Raw genomic sequence first — 27,157 nt, 5'->3', positions numbered from 1 at the left:
CATTATCTAAATAGACCACATTTTGTTTACTCATTAATCAACTGATGGACATTTGGGCTGTTCCCACCTTTTAGCTACTGTGAATAGTGCTGCTATGAACATTCATATACACGTATTTGTTTGAATATCTGTTTTCCAATTCTTTGGGGTAGCTACCTAGGAATGGAGTTGCTCATCATATAGTAATCTCACGTTGAACCTTGAGAACTGCCAAACTTTTCCACAGCAGCTGCACCATTTCACATTTCTCACCAGCAGTGTGTGAGGGCCTAGGGTGACTCTCAGGTTTAGATGCAATAATACACGTGGAAGCCTTATCCAGGGCTTGAAACATAGTAGGTGCTCCAAAAATATGAGCAATGATGATTATTCTTGCTAACAATCAATACTATGCACCTCCTCTAGGCCAGGCCCTGGTAGGTGCTGAGGGTACCAAGATGAATACAAAATCATTCCTACTTTCAAGGAGCTCCTATTCACCTGAATGGCTTCTCTTCGGGCTCTTCGAGTAACTGGTTTGATTAACAGCAACAATAATAATAGCTACAAATCTAATGACCACTTATAACATGGCTGGCGTTGTACCAAGTTCTTTATTCATTTCCCTCATGTGACCCTCACAACAACCCGGGGTATAGGCAATATTATCATCCCCTTTTACAGAAGAGAAGGCTGAGCCTCCAGAGGGGGTGAATATGTCTGAGCTTCACGGCTGGCATTGAGCCGGGGTTTGAAGGTGATGCCTGTGCCTTACCAACTGCCCTCTCAGGAATCAAAGGGTGAATCTGTTTACTCTTGATTTTGCCAAAATCCCGAGAATTAACTCAATTTTGGCTTTTGCACAGACCCACCTGGATTCTAGCAATAGATTTCATCATGACAGGGGCCTCCAGTGGGCAACTTCTGGCACCAGTCCCAAGCCATAGTCAAGGCTGGGCCCTGAAAGGACAGTCTCTGTTGAGTTCAAGGGGCCACTTTTTAGACCCGAGTTCAGGAAGTTTCTGGGCCTCCAATACCCAAAGAACAGATGCTAAATTGCATTCAATTATTCCTCTCAGTCTGCAGGACTTTCCGTCAAAAGCACCACTCCCCAGCCCCCTACACCTTCACCGGCCACCAGCCACCTCCTTGGTGGCCCTGCCTTTTCATGCTTTCATCCTTCTTTGCCAGACTCCACCATCCAGTCTGTGTCCGGAAGAGCAACACCCGGTCTGCCTTCTGTGTTGCCCACACATCGATTCTAGGAGGGGTCGGGAGGGACTCTTTTTGCAGGACCCGAGTCTATATAGACTGCTGGGTGGGTTTCCATGAACCAGGATTCACACTGAATTTCTGGAACCTTCCAGATCAGCCGGTGGCTTCCCTAGCAGTGCCAGTGGGGGGTCTGAAGTAACTGTGCTCAAGGCCACGTCCCCAGGCTGCAGGGCCAAACAGAGGCCAGGCACAGGGTCTGTGGGCCTGGGGGAACACCAGACACCACAGAATACACCCTAAGGCTCTGAACACCCCGGGGATGAGCCCTCTCCACCTCTGCAGCTTAGCTCTATCTCTTTACAATGGCAGTTTCCACACTTGTGCTGTGTCCCTACAACAGCCATCTGAGCACCACATGTCAACGTATTTTGCCACATCCATGAACCACCTCTATTGTCACTTATGTTACACTTTTCTTCAAATTGACTCACTTTCCTTTTTTTTCACTTTTTTTGGAGATTCCTCTTTTTTAAGTTTATTTATTTCGAGAGAGAGATCATGCAAGTGGGGGAGGGGCAGAGAGCGAGGGGAGAGAGAATCACAAGCAGGCTCTATGCTGTCAGTGCAGAGTCCAGCGCAGGGTTTGATCTCACAAACCATGAAATCAAATCAAGGGTCGGATGCTTAACCGACTGAGCCACGTAGGTGCCCCTTTTTTTTCATTTTTAGTATGTATTTTGGAGAAGGAAACCGCATTGCTACTGTAAATGAAATAGCAATTTTCCTTTGCAGGAACAGAATATAACATGAAAATAAATATGCAAATATTCAGTTTTTAAATGTTTTAATGTTTAACTTGGCACAGTCTTATCTATAGTATCTACCCCACAGGTTTCTTGCTAATTACAAAGGGAAAAAATTATAGTGCAGAAACCTGGCAGACATGCCCCCATTCCAAGAGGTCAGAGATTGCACCACCAATTGTCAATTTTAGGACAACTGGTGAAATTGGAACATGGAACCTGAAATTCAGATTCTAGAACTTCATTAATGTTAAGTTTCTCGAATGTGATAATTGTATGGTGATTACATAAGAGGATGACCTGGTTCTTAGGAGATACATACCGGACTGTGTGTGTAAAGGACTGTGGCAGTGACTGCATTAACACATAAATGGTTCATTGGGGAAAGTGTATACACACACACACACACACACACACACACAGAAATAAAGCAAATGTGGCAAAATGTCAGCATTTGGCAAATCTGGAGAAGTTCAGAGATTTCATTGCACCCTTCTTGCAACTCTTCTGTTACAATTTTTTTTCAAATAAAAAGTTGTGGAAAATGTCTACTTGAGGAGAACAAAAGCAGCTCACACATCACAAGGGATGAGGGGGTCTCACATTTTGGGAAACACTATTCAGCTGGTACAATTTCTCCATCTCTAATTCTCTTTTCCCTCTTGTAGTTCTGACCTTCACAGCTCAGCCTCCTCCTAGATTCTGCCTACTCCTTCCCCTCTGAGAGATTCAGGGGCCACATCAGCACAGTAAAGATTCTGAAGAGTCCTGCAGCCACAAAAATACGTTGAATGCTTTTTGTTGGGGTGAGGGTCTACTGTTTGTTGAGTCTTCTATTTTTTTTATTTTTTAAAAAATTTACATCCAAGTTAGCATATAATGCAATGATAATTTCAGGAGTAGGATGTTTGTTGAGCCTTTACCATGTCCCTAGTATGCTGAGAGCCCTAGGAGGTGGATGCTGTTCATTTTACCCATTTTACAGATGAAGGAACCAAGGCTCAAAGAGGCAAAGTCACTCAGTCCTTATCCAAGAAAAGGAGGCTCTTAGGAAAACACAGAGCAGGGGTTGGGGTACCTGCCTTAATTGCCATGATATGACTGCTTTGGAAGTCACAAAACAATTATTGGAGGTAGTCTAGCGGCTGAGAACGGAGACTCTGGATTTAAATCTCTGATACTTGCCAGTTGTGTGCTCGGGAACAAGTCACTTACTTGTACCATGGGGGTGTGGTGGTGATTAAATAAATCAGTACATGGACAGTACAATACCTGGGAGAAATGGAGACTCAGAGAAGTTAAATGACTTGGCCAAGGACACAGAGGAAGTGTCAGGCTCAGGGTTTGAACCCAGGCCTGGTAGACCCCAGAACCCTACCTATGATCCTGTCCTGTTGATCCTGAACTCTGGGTCTAGCTCACCTTCTGGTTCTGGTCTCCATTTGCTCCCAGATCACAGGCTCCTTTCCAGTTCCTCTTGCTGTAGTCAAGGCCTACAACATTGTCCTGATCTAGGGATGGCTCCAGTCAGTCCTTACAAGGACAGGGCATATTACTTCTGGGCCCTTTGCTTGGATCTCCAGCTCATATCCCACACTCAGCCTCAGTGGGGAAGATGAGTGTCCCTTACTAAGGGAGTTTTAACTGCTGCTGAAGTTGACACATCCATTCACAAACCCATGGGTTACCAGAATGTTCCTCAGGCTCAGCCACCCGCATTCCTTCAAGTGAACTGGGCCACACTAAAGCCAGCCTGGGAGATATTTATTCAGAGAAAAAGAATAAAACAACAACAACGACAACAACAGGGTCAGAATCCATTTCAGCCTAACCGATATTTTACACAATTGGATACGTTTGACTAAACTAATACATATGTATGCAGACTGGTGCATTTCCATTCAAACCAATGTAAATTACCTTTGACCAATATATTTTCCTGGAAATCAATGCATTTTAACACGAGATAATATTTATGAAATTGAATTTTTTATTGAAGCTAATGCAATTCTATTCTATTTTATGCATTTTTATTAAACTAATGCATTTTAAATTAATCCATTGTATATTAAGTACAACAGACATTGGTACTTACAGTAAAATAATATATGCCCACTGAAATCAATACAGTTTCAAACCCTGGTGTTTTCCATTTAACTGAAGGATGTCAAGAATACGCAGCTATGAGTTCAGGGCATGTGAATGTGAAATTGTGTCTTTTCTTTCTTTTTTTTTCAAAATCATTATCACTTAAAAGATATTGTGCCTCAGGATATGGCCAGAGGCCCAAGGATTTAGAATTAATTCATGATTCTAACAGCCAACTCAACTGAACATCCCACTTGACTGACTTTTTGACCAAGTGGACTGGTGATTCTTAATCATGAGGGGTGACACAAGTCACTTGTCACTACTAATAAAATACTGAAGTTTGCAAACAATTTACTTTGGAAAAAAAGCAAATGTTTTGAATCCATCAGGGTGCCAGCAGGAAAAGATAATACACTCAAACTGGTATTTTGAGAGGAGTTTAATAAAGAAATTACTTATTAAGGTGAGAACAGGTTTAAGAAAAGCAACAGTGCAGCCCCTGGGACTAGTAACCTTAGGAGCTGTTACCATCTGGGCATTACTGGAACCTGGAGGGAGCAGCTGGCAGAGGGAGAGAGGAGCGGTGGCTCTCAGTAGAGAAACTCAGCCCCTTGGCATCCCACAGAGAGGGAGCTAGAAAAATAAATACCTGACCTTTCTCTACTCCCTCCTCATCTCCTGTTGACACTCTCCAGTGGCCAAATCAACCAGAAGCCAGAGGATAAGGAAGCCCGTTGTTGCACTCCTGGGGCAGCACAGAATAAGCAGGAGAAAGGTAAAGAAGGATGCATCTGGACAGACAAAAAGAAGATACCCACATACCTACCGAGTGTTTATTATACATGATGTGCTTTCTCATTTAATTCTTACAACACCCTATGAGGAAAACACTACTATTATTCCTATTTCCAGGATGGGGAAATTGAAGCTCAGAGAGATTAAGTGGGAGAGCTAGGGTTTGAACAGAAGTCCACCCACCTTTGTAGATGAAGGGAACAGTTTCTGGGAAAGAAAAGAAAATTTAATAAAAGAAGACAAGGTTCTCTTTTGCCCCATCATACCCTTTTCCTTCCTGCTTGGGACCGTGACATGAGAACCTGATGTCTGGAGCTATGGCAGCCGTCTTGTAACCACGAAGGGAGATATCACAAACACAATGAGTAGAGCAGGGCAGAAAGAACAAAGGAATCTGGGTTCTTGTTGATATCGTTGAGTCCCTAAACCAAGCCCAGAACCTCCTACTTTCAGGCTTCCTGCTAATTAACAATACACTCTGGTCTTTTAAGCCCAGCTTACTGGGTTTACTGTTACTTGCACAAGTAGCCTTCCTAACTGATACACCATTACTTATGTATTGCTTGAATTTTTAATAACGAATATGTAATTTCTTTGTTAAAAAACCCACAAAATCAAATAATAAATGCTTAACCACTCCCCTCATCCAACTGCACCAAACTGGTCATGGAATTTGTGTTTTTGCCCTTCAGGACAAAACCCAGATGCACATGATTTTTTAAGGCTGATTTCACAGACCTATTTTATTACATTTTATACAAGGTTTTTTTTTTTTTTTCTTCATTATGCACATTTAGATGGCAGAACATCTTGAGCATATGCATCTCTGTATTCCCTCTTGCTGAGGACCCCATTTGCAGCTCTCACAAGGCACAGCACTGCTATTGTTCCATTTCCTGTGAGAATCCCTTAAAAGCCTGCTCTCTCCCACCTCTATCAGTTCTCAATTCAGGGAAACTTCCAGGATTTCCACATCCAACCACAGACCGTGAGGGTCTGGGGTGGGGGAAGGGAAGACCTCATGACATTTCCTAGAACTCTTAGTTGGCAAACAGCATCTTCCTTCTATGAGGGGAGAATTTTGTTCTCAATTTCCATCTTGCCCCCTTCTCTTTGAATACAGACTTGGAAGATTCTAGCACTTCGAGGGCTTTGGAAAATTTACTCCTCCCTCAAAGATTTATGGTTGTGAGATTCCCTCATTTCATTCACTCACCCACTGCTTTAGTCCCAGTAAGCCTTAGTTTTATCATCTGGAATATGGGGTGATGCTAGGACTTAAGGGCTTGTGAGGGGAAGAGAGTTAAAACATGTGGAATGACTGGCACAGAGTAAAGGCTCGATAACTGCAGGCTCATGTAAATAGCAGAAGTGATATCATTGCTAACTCTTTGAGAGTCAATAAAAATTCTTAATGCATCCATTCATATCACAGCCAGCTTCCTCAGTGGCGGCTGTCCTTATCATGGAGAAATCTAGGTCATCCTAATGGATGATACTCATCAGCTTTGGATGAGTATCTCTTTTGTGAATCCATCTATAGCACTGATTAGCCAAGGAGATTCAATGGGGGTTAAGAACTTGGACATTAAAATCAGAGGGACCTGGGTACAAATCCCATCTCCACTTCCCAGCTGTGTGATCTTGGGCAGGTCCCTTTGTCACTCTGAGTCTCTCAGCATCCTCATTTGGAAAATGGGACTAATAACGGCTGCCTCGTGAAGTAGTTGGAAGATTAAATGAGGTTATACATGGAAAACTCTGAACACAGGGCACTTAAGAGCATCTGCCATCTCTTTATAGCTGTCATTTTTTTTTTTTTTCCTCTTGGCATGCACGGAAATAAGCATGGAGAGATGGATGCAAAGTTCTGTGGTCTACGTGCTATTCTGTTTCTAGAGACAGATGGAGAGAGGAAGAAAGAGCAAGGAGGTTATTGGTTGAGTTGGAAATTTCTTTTCTTAAGTAAAAGTGAGCTCAAAGTTTACAGAGAAGATAGAAGGGATCCATTATTAATATTTTAACATTGCTTTTAGATTCCAAACTCTTTGTGGGCTAAGGCCCAGCTAATGAACCTTAGTATCCTGCACAGGACCTGGCACTGAGCAGGTGCCCAATCAATGTTTGTTGCTCTAAATCCATCCCTGTATTAGTCGGCTTGGGCTGCCATAATAAAATACCGTACATTTAAAACCAGGCATCTATTTTCTCACAGTTCCAGAGGCTGGATGTCTGAGATCGGGGTGCCAGCATGGTCAGGTCTGGTGAAAGCCCTCTTCCTGGTTTAAAGACAGCTTCCTTCTTGCTGTGTCCTCACATGGCAGAGAGGGAAAGAGAGAGAGAAAGCCAGCTCTGGTTGTCTATTCTTATGAGGGCATTAATCCCATCATGGTCGCCCTCCCCTCATGATCACATTTAAACCTAATTATCTCATGGGGCGCCTGGGTGGCTCAGTCGGTTCAGCGTCCAACTTGGGCTCAGGTCATGATCTCACAGTTCGTGGGTTCGAGCCCCACATCGGGCTCTGTGCTGACAGCTCGGAGCCTGTTTCAGATTCTGTGTCGCCCTCCCTCTCTGCCCCTCCCCCACTTGCACTCTGTCTCAAAAATAAATAAACATTAAAAAAATAAATAAATAAACCTAATTATCTCCCAAAGACACTGTATTAGGGTTAAGGCTTCAAAATTAAATGGGAGGGAGGCACAATTCAGTCCATAGCAATCCCCAAACATTCTGTACTTCAGCTGCAAAGTAGACCAAACCTCAGGGTGAGAAATGTGGGTGAGCCTCATTTGGAGAGGGAGGTTGGGGAGTGAAAGAGTTTGGCGTGGGCATTATTAGGGAATCACAGACCCACCCATCCTCCTGGCACCCAGTGAGGGTTGGTGTAATGGCTAGGCATTCAGGGGCTGGAGTTCATGACTTGGATCCACTGCTATGACATCTAGTGTCTCACCCTTTCTGGGTGTAAGTTTCTCTCCCAGTAAAATTAAGACTGTAGGAAACAGTGTTACTTTTGCCCCAATACCATTCCCCTTTCTTGTGAAAGCAGCCTCGGGGTTTTCTTTTGGCCAGTTTATGCCCTTGGCCTCCACTCTACCCCAGCTAGGGAATTGGGCGGGCCATCTGGGCCGCGTCTAGCAGAGTCAAGGTGATTGGCTCAGGCATAGGCATGTGGTCTCACCTAGACTAATGAGAATCTTCCCTAGGCTTTCTCTTTTCCCCGGGGACAAGAAGCTGGGAGGACGGAAGCTTGGGCTAATGGCAGCCATCTTTGCCACCGGAGGGAATATGTCTGTGTGAGGATGAGGCCAACACAGAAGAAATCAGGGCCCAGAGAAGGAGAAGGAGTGCCTGAAATTCAACCTCCAGGCTATGCCTGGGCCCACCACACCAGTTAAACTTTCCAGTTAAATAAGCTAATAAATTATTTTTGGCTTAGGCCAATTTCTGTTTCTGTCCATTGTCACCGGAAGCATGTGATTAACTCAAATGCATTGGCCAGAACTATTTCAGTATTTCCCCCCTGTGCCGATGTCACCTGTTTCAGGGTTGGGAAGATCTGCCCGCGCCACATTCCCTCGCAGTGTCGAAGACAATTGCAACGTGTCTGAATCCTCGCAGGTAGCAGGAGCTGACACCTCCACTGACCCTCATAACACCCCCACGAGGTAGCCGAGCTGCTGTTCTCGTGGGTGGTAGGCACCGTGGGTGCCCCGCCCCCGTCCTCTGCTACTTTGTCGGGAGCGGGCACGAGACCCAATTCGGGCCAATGAGATACGAGGAGAAACCTGCTGGGCGTGGCTTCTGGGCAAAGCCTCTCGAGCCCTCGAAGAAAACTTCCCGTCGACGTCGACGTGGTGGAACTGCCGCCGCCATCTTGCTTCGCCCTGAGGAGAAGACCCCGAGGCACCGCAGATTGAAGAGGTGGAAAGCGCCAGCCTCCGGTGTTGAGCCGCCAAATGAGCCGCCTCGTGATGTGCTCCACCTCAGGACTCCCCGGTGTGTGAGAAAATTATCGTCTTTCTTTCAATTTTGTGTCAAGATTTCCATGATACTCCAAACCGTCGTGAGTAATACACTCCCATTTTATAGACGAAAGAGGTAATTTTCGGGAAAGGAAGTGACTTTCTCCCGATATATGGGTAAGATTATTTTGGTTGCAGGTGACGGAAACCCGACTCCGACAGCTTAAGGAAAAGGAATGTATAGACTCAGGTCGATTCAGAGTACGGGAGTAGACCAGTGGCCCTCGTGTGGTGAAAGCGTAAACTGAGGTAGGGTCGTACGGTGTAAAGGCGCGAATCGTGGATATGCCCACGACGGACCGACTTCCGATGCGTTATGCCGAGCGAAGGGAGTCGGAGTCACGGGGCCACATACTGGGCGATTTCACTTATACGCCATTCTGGAAAAGACAGAACTTCACACACAGAAAACCGATCCGTGGTTTCCAGGCGGTTGGGGAGGAGAGCAGGGAGCCGCCTGTAAGGAGAACGTGGACTTTGGGAGCTGGGGTTAGAACTGTTCTGGATCTTGATCGTGGGGCCGGTTAAATGACTGTGTGTGTTTGTGAGAACTCACAGAACCACCCTCAAAAGGGAGAATTTCACTATGTGTGTGTGTGTATTGTACTTTAAAAACATTAAATTGAGGGGCGCCTGGGGGCCTCAGTCGGTCGAGCGTCCAACTTCGGCTCAGGTCATGATCTCGCAGTCCGTGAGTTCCAGCCCCGCGTCGGGCTCTGTGCTGACAGCTCAGCCTGAAGCTCCCTTCGGATTTTGTGTCTCCTTCGCTCTCTGCCCCTCCCCCACATGTGCTCTGCCTTTTTATTTATCAAAAAAATAAACGTAAAAAAAAAAATTAAAAAAGAAAAAACATTACATTGAGAGTCCTAGGGTAGGATGGGGAGTTACTCCTTAATGGGTACAGAGTTTCTGTTTGGGGTGGTGACAGCTTTTGGAAATAGTGGTGAGATGGTTGCATAACATTGTCAATGTAATGAATGCCAGTGAATTTTATGCGTATACATCGTTAAAATGGCATTTTACGGTAAATATATTTTACCACAATTTTTTTTTCTGCAGTGGACCTAATATTATTTTAGTTTCAGGTGTGGAGCATAGTGACTTCACAAGTATATACATTACAAAATTCTCACCGTGATAAGTGTAGTTACCATCTCTCACCACACTGAGTTATTATGATATTATGGCCTATGTATTGCCTATGCCGTACTTCCCATCCCATGACTTATTTATTTTATAACTAGAAGTTTGTATCTCTTAATCCTCTTCACCTTTTTCTCCTACTCCCTCTTCCCTTTCCCTCTGGCAACCACTACATTTTTTTTTTTTTAAAGTGGAAAATAAAGGTTCCAGGAATAGATTTCAGGCATGGCTGGATCCAGGATTCTCTCCATCTCTCAGGCTCTCTTTTCCACTGCCTTGGTTTTATTCCCAGCAGGCTCTCCTCAAGTGGTGACAAAGATGGCCTTGGGAAGTTCCAGGTATACCTGCTCTCAGATTACCAATGCAAGCAGGAGAGAAGTGCTTATTTCCCAATAGTTCCTAAAACTATTGCATGATTGAGTCTCATTGGCTTGCCTTTGGACGTGAGCTTGCCCCTCAGCCAGTCACTTGGCCCAAGGGTCTAGAGTGCTCAGTTGGCCAGCCCTGGGTTATATGTCTACTCCTAGAGCTGGGGTGAGTATTCCCACCCAAACCCCTTGGAGGGAGAATGGGGAGGGATGGATCTCAAAGAGAACCAAGGAGCTTTGCCAGCAGCCCCTACACCCAAGTTAAATGTTGAATGGCCCAGCCCCAATTCTCAGCCCGACATTTATGCAGGCTGTGCCATTCTGTCCTTACATTCTCTCCAGCAAAGCCCACGTAGGTACAACATACACTCATCATTCCATCCCTGGGTTTGCATAAAAACCCACGTCCACGAAGTAGCAACTGCAATGTTTTTCAATCACACAGCAAAGATATTTAAAAATATCACCCATATGTGTTTTAAATACAGGCAAATAGCTGGCAAGGCAGTCAGCTTCACACCCGCGTGCCATTCTGAGTTTTAATCTTCTCGTTTCCAACTCTCAAAATCACACGTTGAAGGCCAGACAAGCCCAGAACACTGCTAAGGCTGTGCGTCTACCCAGAATCTTCCCAACCCGCCCAGCCAGCTTTCTTTCCTGGTTGAGGAAATATCTATGATTCTGGGAAGGAATTTGGGGGCTCCTAGGCTTGAGCTGAATCATTTGCCCTCCACTGAAAATACAGAAGTGGGACCAAGAAATTTTTAGTGAAGTTTGAGGAAGTTTTCCAACCTCCTTCATGAAACCATCCTTAGGCAGTTTGGCCTGCACCAGCTTTCTCACTACCCCTCTGCCTGCCTGCCAATTGTGCTATCTATCTGGTATTAAATTCTTTAAAATCTGGCTTTGCTTATATGCAATCTTATAACATGAGACTCCCCATATTTTCTCATCTTCCATATTTATACTTTCTCTTAATAACAAAAATAATATCCTTCCACTGTAAGTAACAGATAATTCCAACTCTAACTGGCTAAAGTTATAATAGGTTTTCTTTATCTTATACAAGAAATACAGAGGTAGGTGAGTCCAAGTTTGGTGTGATCAGTGGCTACATGACATCAGCTCTCTACCCTGCCATCCTCTGTGTGGTCTTTACCCTCAGCCTGCTTCCCCTCATGGCCTCAGTATGGCTGCCCCTATGCCAGGCATCACATCTAGGCACAGAATTGTCCACAGAAACCTTTCTTATAAGCACTTCAGTAGATCTCCCCTCACATCTCATAGGCTAGAACTTAGTCACATGTCCACCCTAAGGCCAGACACCAAGAAGGGCAATGGGAGGAGCAGCACCAGCAAGAGAAAGAGGAGGAAGAGGAGGAGGAAGGGAGGGTGTTGGGTCGTAGGGGAGAAGAAATCAAAGAAATCTGGGGGAGTTTGTGTAATCTTTTCTTTATAATCTCTCGTGAGATTGGTGCACATTTTGCTGATTGCCTCTCTTCTCTTCCTAAATGCTCCCTCCTAGCCTCTGGCTGCTTCCCAATCTTTTTGCCGCCTCACTGCATGGGCTTGACTAAGGCACCTTAGGTTTCACTAGTCCTGTCCACTCCCTGTCCAGGCTCATAGCCCATTATGTGCAATCCTTAAATCCCCAAAACTCTGGAATATGAAAGTTTTTATTTTCATGTTTGCGCAAACATTTGACCACAAAATCCGCCCGGGACTGGTGCAATGTGTAGACTTAAAAAAAACCCACCCCACTTAATGTGAATAGCCAGACATTTTGCTGCAGGAATATTAATGTGCTGGGCCACACAATGCTGCCTAACCCTGAATATAATATACAGTGTATGGTATTCTGAAAATCTGAGTGATTCTGAATTCCAAAATACATCTGGTCCCAAAGGATTTGGATAAAGTGGATTATAAAGTTTGATGATGAGTATCATCATTCCCGTTTTACAGGTGAGGAAGTGAGACTCAGGTAAGTTCAGTATCTTGGCCTAAGTTTACATAGTGAGTGTGGCTTGGATTTAAACTTGGGACATCTAGTGTCAAAGCCAAGGCCATCACCTAACATAACTCTAATCTTTCACATCCACATGCACAATTTTTTCTGTATCTATGTACCATATATTACTATTTACTTAGTATTTTTCTCTAACCTAGCTCACTTTTTACTTAATTAAATGTCTTTGTAAAAGGGAACTTTCTATCACCATTCTAAATGGAAATTTGGCATCTCTTGCCATAAATAGAAAAGGACTACATATAAATACATACATTTAAAACCATGAATGTACTCAGCCAGAGGAACTGAGCCTGAGACCTGTTGTCTATTTTAAAGGGAGATTTTGGGGGACGCCTGGGTGGCTTAGTTGGTTCAGCCTCTGACTTTTGATTTTGGCTCAGGTCATGATCTCGTGGTTTGTGTGTTTGACAGACTGCTTGGGATTCTCTCCCCCTCTCTCTCTACCCCTCCGCAGCTCGTGCATGTGCTCTTTCTCTCTCTCTCAAGTTAAATAAATAAACCTTAAACATTTGTTTTAAAAAATAAAGTAAAAGGGGGATTTTTTCCCCAGAGACAGAGGTGTTATAGATGTGCTAGCACCTCACTGAGTCTTGGCCTTTAGAGTGATAGGAAAGACTGAGAGACATTTGAAAGATAGCCATCTTCCTCCCCATGGGATTTGAGGTTATAGAATGTTCTGTGAATGACCTAAAAATATCTGGAAGGTCATAGACCACACTTTGGGATGTCCAGAGCTATGTACACTTGGGCCCAGCTCATAACCACCCCATGGTGTCCATGCATGTGCTACCCACTCGCTACCCTTGGATGACAGACCCTATCCTCCGTGGCCCAGGCTTGGCTGATCAGCCCCTTCCCTTTCGCTTTTGGCCATTGACCCTGTAAGGATGTGCATCCAGAGCTACGAGAGGCCATGATGTCAGACTTGTGGACAGAGTAAAAAGAGCAAATTCAAGCTGACACCCAGACAAAATCAGACAGGAGGCAGCTTAACTGAAAAAGCCTTGACACAGTGACATGTGCTGATCCATAAGCTGTGCCAACCTGGAGGGTGCTGCGAAGAGCTTACAGGGGACATGTGTGATGGTCAGTTTGACGTGTCAGCTTGGCTAAATGAGAGTGCCCAATTATCCACACATTAATCTGGATATTGCTGTAAGGGTGTTTTGTGGATGTGATTGAAGTTTATAGTCAATTGACTAAGAGAGATTATTCTGTATCATCTGGGAGGGTCAGATTCAGTCAGTTGAAAGGCTGAAGAGCAGGGCTGAGACTTACCTGAAGAAAAGAAAATTCCTCCTGTGGACAGTAGCTTCCCCCTGGACTTTCAATCTCTTCTTCTTGATGGAAATCCTAAGAATTTCAGACTTGACTACTCAGCCCCACAACTGTATAAGCCAATTCCTTGCAATGAATCTCTTACTATGTATGTCTCCTACTGGTTCAGTCTCTGGAGAGCCCTGACTGGTAACAGTAGCAAAGGAGAATTGTGTGGAAGGGTATGCATGTTTAGACCATTTTAATAAGTAAATGTAACTGCCTTATGTTTCTTTCATTCTTTGCTACGTTAGAAAGGGTTTAATACCTTCCTGCCATCAAGAAAAAACAAATAGTTTTTGGTGGATTTGACCATCCCAGTTTATTGTGGAAGAAGAGGGGAGAAGAGAGATTGTACAGGACATCAAAGGCCTTAGTCTAGAACATGCTGTGAGCAGGGACTGCATCTCTTTTCAGCATGGATACTCCCACTTGCATGTGTGTTAACTACAAAAATGAGCACTCAAGTACAATAGCTTCTTTCTTGCCCTCCTCAACACTCTTATTTTGGGAGACCCCAAGGCACCTTGCTTTAAGAAAACTGACATTTGGAAATTGGAGCTTACCCAAATAATCAAACCGTCATCTTCAACAATTACTGGGTACTCACTGTGCAACAGGTATATTCACTACGTGACTTTACACCCTCACAGTAGCCCTGAAAGGAAACCAAGGCTCAGAAAAATGAAATGTTCCCAGGGCCACATGCTAAGTGGCACACAGCAGGTTTAGCACTGGCTTTTGTCGTAAGACCAAACAATATACAGTATAGTGTTGCCTGCTATTAAATTTTACATAAATAGTATTGTACTATTTGTATTCTGCAACTTGTTTTCTTTAAGAAGTGTTACTATGAGGATCGCCCATGTTGAATAGTGTGGTTCTGAATCATTATTTCCCCCATCTATAGATTTCCATTGTGTGAATACAGTACAATTTATTTTATCCAGTCTGCTATTGATGGGCATTTGGATTGTTACCTTTTCCCTTTGTTTTTGTTTGTTTTGTTCTTTTACTGTTATGAGCACTCTTCTGTAAACAATCTTATAGAAAGATACAAATCATTTATATCCTGCTGGATGCACCTGGACAAGAGTTCCTCGTGAATATATCCCTAGGAATAGATTGGTGGGGCATGTGGCATGCGCCATGCATGTCTTCCACTTTGCTAGATTATGCGCAGTTGTTTTCTAAGCTAGTTGTACCGATTACACCAGCAGTGCATGAGGATTCCAGTTGCTCTGCATTTTTAATAACTGTTAGTATTATCTGGCTTCAAAATTTTGGCCAATCTGATGAGTGCACAATGGTATCACATTTTGGTATTAATTTGAATTTTTCCTAACTACTATCGAGGCTTAGCTTTTCAGGTATTTATTGGCCATTTGAGTGCCCTCTTCTATGAAATGCCTGTCTGGGGCTGTCACATGGAACGCTAGAAAGGAATCTCTTTAGGCAAGGCTATCTTAGGATATTTAAATCTTTGTTTCTTTTGAAGCATCAACTTGCCAAAGAAGTTGACATTCAAAACCTTAAAAAAGAGAAACAGGGTGAAGGCTAAAGGGAGGCTGAGGCAAAGGAAATGGGATTCTTCTCAGGTTCTCTCAGTGATGCCCCTCAAGAGTCAGCATTGAATGATGGATCACGTGACAGCTCCTGTTTCAACAGGACTCCTACTTTTCACAGTTCATATCTCCATGCCACCACTCTTGAGCCAAGAAGGGAGCAGCACTCCCCTTTTACAGATGTGAAGAATGAGGTTTGGAGGTGCTAGGTGGCATGCCCAAGGCCACATGGCATCATGACTGGCTGGCTAGGGTGCAAAGCCTGCTGGGGTCCCAAAACCCAGAACCACTGGTGGAGACCACCAAGAACACTTAGGAGGTACCAGGGAACCTCACTTATAGGCCAAGGTGGGTCCTTTCAGAGCAGTTGGATGATCTAATGGGGGAACTCATCAGATTTCCAGGAGCTTGCAGTCTTAGGTCATGCTGAGAGCAACAGCCACATGGCATCCAAGCTGGATGATTGTGGGGAGAAACTGAAGTTGGTGAAACCACAGAACTAGCTCAGGAAGGGGTGCAGGGTCTGGCCTTTCAGTGGGACAGCACTAGGTCCACTTGCTGTAGTGATAATTAGGCCCCAGTGGCTCACGATATGGGACGTGTGTTTTGTAGCCATGGGATAATCCTTGTCAGATGTTCTTGGGTGAGAGCTGCTCTCCTCCATGTGTCATCCAGGAAGTCAGGCTCCTTCCTACCCTTGAGTCTTGTATCCTCCTCCTGGGGCCAGTGGGCTAGCCCAGGCATGTTCTTTCGACAGTGAAAAGCAACGGTGCAAGAGGGCAAGTGAAACACAACATATCTTGAGATGTAGGCTCAGAACTGGCACACCAACAATTCCACTTCATTCTGTTGGCCAAAGCATATCATGTGGCCAAACTCTAACTCCAGAGAGGTTAAGCACCTGGATCTAAGCCACACAGCCAGGCAGCCACAGATTCAGGCCTCAGAGATAAGCGATGCCATGTCAAAAAGTGACTCCTTTGTCACCGGCATCGTCAGGCAGCCATTTCCCAGTGACTGACTTTTAAATAAAACACGGAGCACACAATTTCCTGTACCTAAGCTCTCTTTTACATTCGTCTCTTGTCTGAGCCACCATCTGTCCCTCCACTCGGTGGTGATGCTTCAGCAGTGGGGTGAGGCCTCGCCAGCCAGGTTCCCTCCACCTTCATGCCTCTTAGCAACCTTCAACAGATGCAAGTTTTCTGACACAGGCTCCCATGATTAGCAGATGCTCTTTAATTAGCTTTATTTGCATTGCATTTGTTGCCTCCCTGAGATTATCTTAATTCCATAGTCCTCCAGGATACACATTTTGTATGTGGCCATTTGCCTCCCTGAGGATTGGGAGGAAGAGTGGGACTGTGGGGGACTTGCTAGGGAGGACTTGCCCTGTAAAACCAGACTTCAGCACCTGAGAAAATTTCCAGACTAAGGAGAGGCCAGGAGGTTAGAGCTGATGGGACAGCTCTGTAGAATTAGAGAATGGGAGGTATCCAGAGGACTCTGCCTGGATCTTAACCCACTCTTTAGCTCTGTGACCCTGGGCAAGTTACATCATCTCTGTGCCTCAGTGTCCTCATCTGTAAGATGGGAATAATAATAATGTCTACTTCATGGGGTTGTTGTGACCTTAAATGAGTTAATTCCTAGAGAGGGCTTAGAATAGCACCTGGCACATAGTGATTAAATTATAGTTAGTTATAATTATATACCTATTATATGGACCTCCTGACAGTCATCTGTTACCCACCCCTCCAGATATCACTTGTTTCCCCCAAAAGTCACTGCTGACAATGGCAGTTGGCATTTGTGGAGCACTTACTGATGCCAGGCTCTTTGCGTGTGTTATCTCATTAATTCTCACCCCAACACTAAGAGGTCCCCACTGTATAGATAGGGAAACAGGTTGGACAAGGGAGTGACTTGCTCAAGGTCACATCTCAAAAGTGGCAGAACCACGATTTGAATCAGAATTTAAACTGGGGTCCCTCTGATTCCAGCCCTGCTTCTATCACCCCTACACTATTCCTGTCTTTGGTCTGAGAGAAATGGAGACAGTAATGGACTTCACTTCCACGATGCAGTTTGCTTCTTCCAACCACCTTGTTGGAAAGCCCCCACTTTACGGTTAATGAAAGCCACTTGGAGGAGAGTGACTTGCCCAAGGGCACACATCTAGGAAGGGGAGAGCCGTGAGTTTCATCTCCATTTATTTATTTATTTATTTTAACACTTACTCATTTTTGAGAGAGAGAGAGAACGTGAGTGGAAGAGGGGCAGAGAGAGGGGGAGACAGAATCCGAAGCAGGCTCCAGGCTCTGAGCTATTAGAGATCAAACCCACGAACCACGACATCACGACCTGAGCGGAAGTCAGACGCTTGATCGACAGCCACCCCAGGCATCCCAGTTGCATCTCCATTTACTCCCAAGTCTGACTTCAGACTCATTCCACGCTGTCCGACCCTAAGATGTATAGCAGTTGATTTTGTGCCCATGATGTCATTTGCTTCTTCCAAATACCTGTTTGAGGATTCTACCCTCATTTTATAGCTGAGCATACTGAGACTTGGGAGAGAAGCCAGCAAGTGGCAGAGAAGGGATTTAAGCTCCTTCCCCTGGACCCAGTGCTCTTTTCCCTGCCTTTGGCCAGGGAAATTGTTGCCCAGGGAAGGGAATAGGAGGAGAGAAGGCAACTCTAAAGGGGTAGGGGGTGCCCCAAAGTCTACCTTTGGACTCACTCACTTATTGCCAGCCAGCCTGGTTGCTAATCAGAGCCTCTCAGGTCTCAGGGGCGCTCAGGCTTGGAGTTGGGGTTGGTGTATACACCAAGTGTCCACCAGGTGGGGCTTTTGCCAAAGGCCGGGCTCCAGGAGGCCCCAGCAGAGGCCTTGCTGCCCCACCTTGGAAGGTACCAGCAGGCACACACAACCGCGTGGATCTACGCAGTATGCTTACCCGCGTGCACACATGGGCTATGTAAACCTGTGTGTGAGCACACAGATGTGTTCCAGAGAATCTGTTTATGGCTTGTGTTTAAATGTGCACGAATGGATGTGTGCATGTATGTGTGTATGCATGGTGTGCAGAGAAGTGTATGCAAACAATGTGAGAGCAAGTGTGTATACATGTGTGCACATATGTGCAAATATATATGTGTGTGTATGTGCACAAAAGGGAATGTGGTACATGGGTGGTAGTTTAGACCCTGGCCTGAGGTATTGAGGATCATTTTAGAATCTCTCTCCTATGCTGTTTTCAGAGGCAGGGTCTCAGACAGAAACTGAGATGACATCTCAGGGTCCCTGATGCCTGGCACATTTGCCAAAGACCCTGAAGGACCCCAAGGATTTGGAGCAGGAGAGCTCATGCAGGAGGGCTAGATTTGCTTCTTGAGTCATGGAGTGTTTGAATGTGGAGGCCAGGGGTTGGAGGGGGAGGGGACTTTGCTCCTCCAGACACTGAGGGGTCCACAGAGGTTTCTGGGGTTGAAGGGATGGGAACCCAGCCTTCAAAGGAGAGCTTCTAGAGCCTTCATCTTGGGCCCCCTGAGCTCTAGAGCTGGAGACTGTGGGTGCAAGGGAGAGAGGGCTTTGGATTTCAGCCCTGACTGAGCCCCTCACCAGCTGGGAAGTGAATTCAAAAATTTAAAGTGGAGGTTCCTGTGTGGCTCAGTTGCTTGAGCATCTGGCTCTTGATTTCACCTTGGGTCATGATCTCAGGGTCGTGGGATCAAGCCCCATGTTGGGCTCTGTGCTGAGCCTGGAGCATGCTTGGGATTCTCTCCCTCCCTTTCTCTCCTCTTCCACTACCCCCCATTTGCACACGCTCACTCTCTCTCTCTCAAACAAACAAACAAAAATTCAAAGTGAATTCAAAGCCCCACAGAAATTTAGAGGCCGCTGAGAAACAGAAGGGAAGGAAACAGAAGGGTGTTCAAGGTTAAGAACTTCAACCTTGACATCAAACAGAACAGGATTTGACCGCCAGCTCGGTTGCTTATAGGCTGGATGACCTTGGGCAAGTCACTTACCATCTCTGAGCCCCTATTTCCTCAGCTATTAAGGGGAGGAAATGGCAATACTTACCTCCAAGTGCTGTTACGAGGAGGAAATTAGATAATGGGCAGAGCGAGCCCAGCTTGTGGAAAGCAGACCATAAATGGCAGCATCACCATTATTTTCCTGTCTTGTGGGGACAAGTGGATCATCTTTTGATTTGTGGAACTCAAGAACTGAGAAATCAGAAGGTCCAAGGAGACTGAGAGAGTGGTAACTTAGGGACTGCTCCTGGGGCGACAGAGACCCCTGTTGGCTATGATTTGTCTGAATGGCATCTTCTAGAAGTACCTACATTTCCTTCCCACCTGCCCTGAACAGCGGCAGCAGGAAAACCTAAAGCTGGGGTCATTAGTAGCAGGGCTACAAAGGGTGAGTTTTCCCACTCTGCTTCCAAGCCATTGTCCTATTGAGTGAACTAGGGCAAGCTATTCAGTTCTTCTGACCCTCAGCTTCCTTATTGGCAGAATGGGCACAGTGATGATAGAGGTGAGATTTAGGGAGAATGTTAGAGAGGTCCTCGGTGCATAGTAGGCACCACTATGACAGTGATGATGACAGTGCAGCAATAGAGTAGGGACAAAATGAAAATTGTAAGCATTCATATCTCCCTGTTTCTCCAAAGGAGCAAAAGAATTCTTTTTTTTTTTTTTTTTTTTTTTTTTGGTTTGGCTTCCTATTTTGCTGACTAGATGAAATGTGAGAACCTCAGATTTGAAGAAGGAGCAATGAGAGAGGGAGGAGGGTGGAAATGGAGGAAGAGAGAGAAGGCACTGGGGAAGGCAGCAAATAAGAGTGAGTGATGAATGAGAGAAGATGGACAAGCAGTTTGAGGGGAGAGAAATTAAAAATAGAGACTGGAGTGGTTGCTTTAATGAAGGGAACTTCAGGTAAAGAAAGAAGCAAAAAGGATTGTTAAGGTGTTAAGTGCTCCGTGCCCTGCCCCTTAAGAAACCTGCAGTAACAACCTATACTCTTCATCAGGTTTTAGGGGTACAGTTTGTGGAATTTTATTTGGGCAAGTGGAGTGCTGGTGGGGGTGCTCCATTCTTCTCAGGGCACAGGAAAGACCTATGGCTATCCTTGGGAGCTCATAGTTTTGGGAGCTGATGGAGTAATCAGCGCCCCAGTGGGCATGAAGCCAAATGGGGACACTCAAGCCAGATATGTGGGACCTGGGAGAGATGGAGAGCCAAATGTGTTCCCTTAATTCCGTGGTGTTTGTCTTGGAGGTCTTAGGTCTCTGTCTTGTTTGCACACTCCACTGCTAAAATAGGATGCAGAATTGGAAGGCCGGTTCCTGCCCAAGGGCCAGCTTCTCAGGGGCTCAGCAAAGCTGTGTGCCTGAAGAAGAGCCTGTACCAGTGCAAAGCAGAGTCCTAGAAACTCTAATTAGCTAATGTTTCTAAATCTCCTGGAAGCTGCCAAGTGCCAAGTGGTGTTTCATTCCGGGGATGCTCAAAGAAAATTCAGTCCTAGTTCTGGCTATAGATACAGCTCTGAAAGGGACCCTGGGCTATTACATGAGCAGAGCTATTAGAAAGCTGAAAAAAAACCAAACAAGCAAACAAACAAACAAAAAACCCAGACATGGCATAGTAAAGTGAGCTTAATAAGGATATAATTTTCAGTTAAACTGTTTTGTGCTATTGTAAAAAAAAAAAAAAAAAAAAAAAAGGAACATGTTTTTTTCTTTAAATCCATAGTGTGCAGGTACCTCTACCTGGGGTTGATTTTTGTGTATGGTGTGAGGTAGGGATCTAATTCTATTTTTTTTCCCATATGGGTAGTTAGTTGGCCCAGCACCATATTGAAAATGAAGTCTGTCTTTTCCCCACTAGTTTATAATGCCAGCAACAAATGCCATATATTTGTGTAAATCCATTCTATATTTGTGTAAATCTATTTCTGGGTTGTAATTTTTTCCCCAGAGTCTATTTGTCCTTCTGCCTCGCTGTCTTTATTATTAGAGCTTTATAATTAGTCTTAATATCTGATAGGAAAAATTCCCACATCTTATTATGCTTTAAATACCCTGACTATTCTTGGCCCTTGCATCTCCATAAAAAATTTAAGATGGGATTGTCATATTCTGTGAAAAATCTTATTGGGATTTTGATTGGAATGGTCTTAAATTTACTGATTAATTTGGACAGAAATGACATCTTCACCATATTAAATCTTCCAGCTCATGAACATGGAATATCTCTCTATTTAGTCAGATCTTCTTTCATGGACATCTCAGATGGATGTGGTATTCTGTGGTGTCAGTCAGGGTCCCAGGAGAAAATAGATTCCCTCCCACCCCAGCCAAATGAAGATTCCTGATGATCATAAAAGAAATTAAGATAATGATGTGGAATTATAAGTGGCTTCTAAACACATTTTCCAGATCTAGTGTCTGTTAACTATATGATACCGAGTATCTTTTAACTTTTTCCGAAGTATCACACTTTAAGCAGAGGTGGGATTATTGCATAATATTCTGTAACCTGCTTCTGTTCACTTTACCTCATATCCTAGACATCACTTCACTTCAACACATATAAATAACATTTACGTTTCTTAATAACCGAATAGTGTTCTGTGGCAGGTTAGGGTCCCAGAAGGTACACTCAGCTGGGATTTTTAAATGAGACTATTTACACAGCCATGGGCAGGAGAATGTTGAGGCACCCAGATGCTAACAGGTGGGGAAGCCATTTCCACCTCTGATCTGAAGGGGAGTGAGAAGGGAGAGAGCCCAGTGAGAACAGAAAGACAACTTGACCAGGACTATGGCTGTAAAAGGACCTAACCACTGTCACAACTGCAGTCAAGTAGGGAGAACTGGAAAATAAATCCCCAATCTTTCTCTCCTCCCACCTTCTTATTGCCAAGCAGGGCCTTCCATTGGCCAAATCCAACTGGAAACCAGAGAGCAAGGGAGCCTGGGAGATGTAGTCCATGGAGGTCAGCTTCCTGGGGCATTGAGGGATGGGAGTGAATGGGGAAGGGGGGCAAACATGACAGTAATCAGCACATTATGAATACACTATCATTTGTTTAACTTGTCCCTGACATTGGAGAGGAGTTAGGCAAAGGGAGCCTGTCCTTCTTGTGCTGTTCCTCTCCACTTTGATTGATCAATCAGAGTTGGCACACGGTTAAGGCTGCAGCTCTTGCTTTCTGGGCATCTGCCTTTCCACCCATTTTTCTCTCATAAGAGACAGGGTAGGCTCAAGAGCCTTGGACCTGATGTGAGTGAACCTAGGTATCAGTCCTGGTTCTGACCCTTCACAACCGTTTGACCATTTCTCTCTCAGGGCCTTAGTCTTTTCACCTGCAATTTGGGAATGCAGATCCCTGCCCCATCCACTGTGAGGCGGATTACAATGATAGCCACTTGATAATTGCACATTTACATAGTGCTTCACATAGATTAAACTCATTTAATCGTCATCATTTTGTACAATTATTAGCACCATTGTCCACCTGAGCAAAATGAGGCACAAAAAGGTAAAATAACTTGGTCAAGGCCACAGAGCTTATAAGTGGCAGAGCTGGAATTCATATCCAGACAGTCTTGCTCCAGAGTCTTGCTCCTAACAATATATTGTGCTGAAGATTTATTTATAAAGCATCCAACAACCAGTAGGTGCTTCATAATGGTAGTAGTTGACAGCATTGTGTCAGGAGTTTTGCACACAAGGAATTGGTGGCTTGGTCCTTACAGTCAGTCACTTCAGTCTCTGGATCTGGGACCTAACTATGAGCCTGCCTCCAGGAGTACACCCAGGGTCAGCCAGACACTCCCATATCCCTTACTCCTCTGCAAGGGCTGTCTAATGCTTCCAGATGAATTTGGAGTCTCCAGTTGTCTTTCTCCCTGCCTGGCAGCTGCGGTGGGCAGTGCAGAGCTACCGAAGGACATTTTCTTTTGTTTCAGCTTTGATGCTGGGGATTTCGCATATCATTATGTTCATGGCTAAGGACCTGCCATTATCTTCCCTGGGATTCTTACACAGTTTATGAATTTCCTAAAGGATCCGTCTCTCTATCTGCTTCTGCTTTCAAGATAGTCTATCCCAAGCCACGCTCTGCTTCCTCTGGGGTGGAGAGAGGGTATCTTCTTTTCCACTGTAATTTTTTAAATACTCATCTTGATGTATATAGATCTTTGAGAATCAGGAATCAGCCAGGAACCTGTTTTAAGTTTTTTATATCTGTGTGTGTCTGTGTGTGTGTGTTTATGTGTGTTTGAGGCAGAGAAACTGTGTGCTAAGAATATGAAAAACAGCTTTTCACAAAAATATTTAATATTTTAGTCCTTTAGTTTTCAAATCCAAGGCTGATTGCTGAAAGAGTGTTTCCTGGTTTACCATCTTTCATTAAGGATCACCTATAATAATATAATTTCCCCAGCTAACTGTTTAGGGGGGGTAAACACTTAACTGCTTAATTCATTATTGCTGAGCTTGAGACGGTAACAGATGCCTTTGGAATATAAGCCCGCACATCTAATAAGGCACAGGCTCACAATGCGCTTGGAATATGGTGGGGAGAGACGGCTGAAATTTATTTTGTGAATAAAGCAATAAGCCACTAAGCAAAGCTAATATGTTTCGGCCCAGGCAGAAAGACACGATCATTCAGTATTTATGTAGCAACCCATTCCTCAGTGGGACTGCAAGTTTCTACCATTAAAATTGTCGGAATTCTTCAGAGACCCACTGCATTAAGTCATTTAAAAATATCACAGACTTAAAACAATCTGAATTATTGGATTTTCTTGCTGCTCTTCAGTAAGCATGTTTGCTGTGGCAATTTCCTGCTCGGTCAAAGGTGCAGCCTATGTCAGTCAGGAAAGTAGAAAAGTTCCATGCAGAATTTGTATTCTGAAGCCCAGTAGTCTATAACAGCTGCAACAAAGTCAGACATAAATTTATTTTTCTTTCTTTTAACTTTTTCTTTTGACATAATTTCAAATTCCCAGAAAGGTTGCAAGGAAAGTAGGAAGAATTTCTGTGTACACTTCATCTAGAATCCTCAAATGTTACATTTTGTAACATTTGCTATATCATTCACTCTAGATAGATAGATATAAACAAATATATGCATGTTATTTTTGCCTGAACCTTTTGAGAATTAGTTGGAGACATGATGTCTGTTCCTTTACCCCTAAATACTTCATGTTGTTCTCTAAAAACAAGGCTATTTTGTTATATAGCCACACACCAGGAAATCAACCAGGAAATTAACATTGATACAATCCCATTATCTAATCTATTGACTTTATTCTAAGTTTGCCATGGGCTCTAATTAATGCACTGTATACTAAAAGAAAATCCCAGATCATATGTTTTAATCACTTGTGGAGCCTCTTTTGCTTCTTTAATCTGGAATAGCTCCTTAGTCTTTCTGTGTGTTTCATGTGACATTGACATTTTTAAAAAGAACAGTCTATTTTGTAGAATTCTTCCTCCATTTGGGTTTGTCTAATATTTCTTCATAATTAGATTCAGATTATACACTTTTGGCAGGAATATCACAGAAGCAATGTTGTGTCCTTCTCGGTACATCATATCAGGAGGTACACAATGTCAATTTATTCCATGACTGCAAAGTCAGACATAAATTTAAAATAGTCTTTCATCAAAACCTTGGTTTGTTAAAAATTGCTTTGAAGGGTTTCACACTCACTCCAGATTCTCTATTACAGGTCTTTAAAAAACAGACTCAAAGACAAGGAAGCTGAAAGCTTTACAGATGCTCAGGAGAAACTGTAGCCATTAAAAAAAATTGCAATGTGATAGTTATGAAATTTCCCTAAATTCATTTTGCAGAATGAGAGCTGTAATTTAAACGTGAAGTTATCGAGAGCTGAGATAAACCACACATCACGTGCAATTTAATCTGGCAAGGAAACAGGCCACTCGGAATTGCTAACTAGGCCTAATTCATTACATCTTGGTGAATGCTGTACTTTTGGTCTTACGAGTCTTTCAAATTGCGCATTAATATATTTACCCAGGCCTCATGGAAAATGTATGGGGATGGTAACAGAAATAGTGTATCCTTGTTTAAATCACATTACATTTTTTAAACAGCTCAAGTGATTGCTCAGAAAGATCACACCTTCTTCTGAAGCATTTATGAAACAATTATTTACATTACATTAAAAACTTTAATTGCCTTGAAGCACGTGCTCCGAGATACAAATATTGGAAAATCATCAAAAATATCCATCACAATTCTCTCTCCTTTACAACTCTTCTAAACTTTATCTTTTTTACAACCTTCTGTATTGATCTATTGTCCCAGACCAAGAGTGATGTCAGAAGTCCGAGCTGGGTCATAAAAAGAGAATATAATTTCCATTTGCTGTCTATAAAAGCATATCTTTGACCAGAGAAAAAGGAGGAAATGCCCTTTTGTGGGAGAGGGGGAGGGTGGGGTGGGATTTGTCAGGGGATATGCCAGAGAAGGAGAGTGACCCCAAGGTCAGGAGCAGGAGGTGGGGTAAGTAGGTTGGTGATGGAGGGGTTTAGGGGGTCTGAGATCCTCCTAGGTGTGGGATGTTGGGAGGGGACTGGGAACCTCTAGCTTGCACAGAGGCAAGATGAAGGAAAAATGTAAAGGAAGAAACTTAGTCACCCCTATTGTCCAGGGTCAGAAATTGCAAAATATGGGAACCTCCCTCTAGCTAGGCTTAAGGCCATCTCCCAGAAGACCATCATAATAAAGGAGCCTCATACTGCAAAGGACCTGGGGTCCCCAGCTAGAAGGGCCCTGAATAATAATGATAATAACACTAGCAGAAACATCTGTAGTCGCTGAGAATCCAAAGCCCCCACAGCAGGGCTAGGGCTCCCTCAACAGATCATAACAACAAATGCTAACCCATTCAACACAAAAGCCAACCCACTGCGGAGGGAAACGCGCTCCAGATATTTGGCTAAGAATCTCCTCCAAACAGTGAAACGGCCTCCCATTCTAAAGTTGTGAGGAGCCCTTATAATTAGACCCCCAAATAATAAGTTGTAAGAATTCCTGAAGCCCGCCCCCACCCCCTCGCCCTGCAGACTCCTGAGCTCTGGCTAAGGCGCCGCCCCCCCCCAATAATAATCATAACAATAATGGCTTGAAAACTGCGCGCGGCAGTGGTGATGTTTCCCACGACTCAGTGGCGCCCCCGGGCGGCTCCCACCCGTCGGCAGGCAGGCTCCCACATGCCCGTCCGCCAGCGAGTCTTCTCGGCCCTACCTGCGGGCTGCTATCCTCCGATCCGAAGCTTAGCAGGCGGAGGAGCGGTGGCAGCCCGAGGCACGTGTTGTGTGTCCTCTGATTGCAAAAGAAAAAAAAATGCATCGCAAACTATTAACTTTTTTTTTAAGTATGCAGTGTAGGGAGTGGGGGGTAGACAGGTGCGAAGCAGGGGGGTGTAGGCGCTCCTCTCGCCGGCCTCCCGCAGCACACCCCTCCCAAACTTCCCTTTGCATTGATCAGCACGTTACGTCAGTATTGATAAGTTTGCAAAAAGCCAAAGTCAAGTGCAATCGCGCGGCACACCGACCCCGGACTTGGGGGGGAGATGCAGCGAGCGCTCCGCGGGCCCGGGAGCCGGCTGCAGGCAGGGCAGCGGCGGCGCCGTCGCCTCTCGAAGAGGCTGCCTCCCCCCCCCACCCTCCCCTCCCGCCCCATCCCCGGCCGCCTCCCCCGGGCGGGTGCCGAGCTCCCCGCCCGGCGCGCTCCGCCCGCGCCCTCCGGGGGTCGGGGGGG

The 27,157-nt window shown here is 44.7% G+C and overlaps 1 protein-coding gene across 4 annotated transcripts in view; it reads left to right on the top strand.

The window, feature by feature from the left end:
• Positions 1-8,686: 8,686 nt before the first annotated feature.
• CUX2 (cut like homeobox 2) overlaps positions 8,687-27,157 on the top strand; it is a 283,634-nt gene continuing 265,163 nt past the window's right edge. For 3 of the 4 annotated variants that reach the window (XM_049619319.1, XM_049619321.1, XM_049619318.1), the window contains exon 1: positions 8,687-8,952. In XM_049619319.1, coding sequence (XP_049475276.1) covers positions 8,935-8,952 — 18 coding nt within the window. In that variant the 5' untranslated portion in view covers positions 8,687-8,934. The remainder of the gene's footprint in view (positions 8,953-27,157) is intronic. The other variant, XM_049619320.1, reaches the window with a different exon arrangement.

Source organism: Panthera uncia, assembly GCF_023721935.1.
Source record: "Panthera uncia isolate 11264 chromosome D3 unlocalized genomic scaffold, Puncia_PCG_1.0 HiC_scaffold_8, whole genome shotgun sequence".
Lineage (NCBI taxonomy): Eukaryota > Metazoa > Chordata > Mammalia > Carnivora > Felidae > Panthera > Panthera uncia.
Note: the sequence above shows the minus strand (reverse complement) of the source record. Positions and strands in the feature narration are given on the sequence as shown.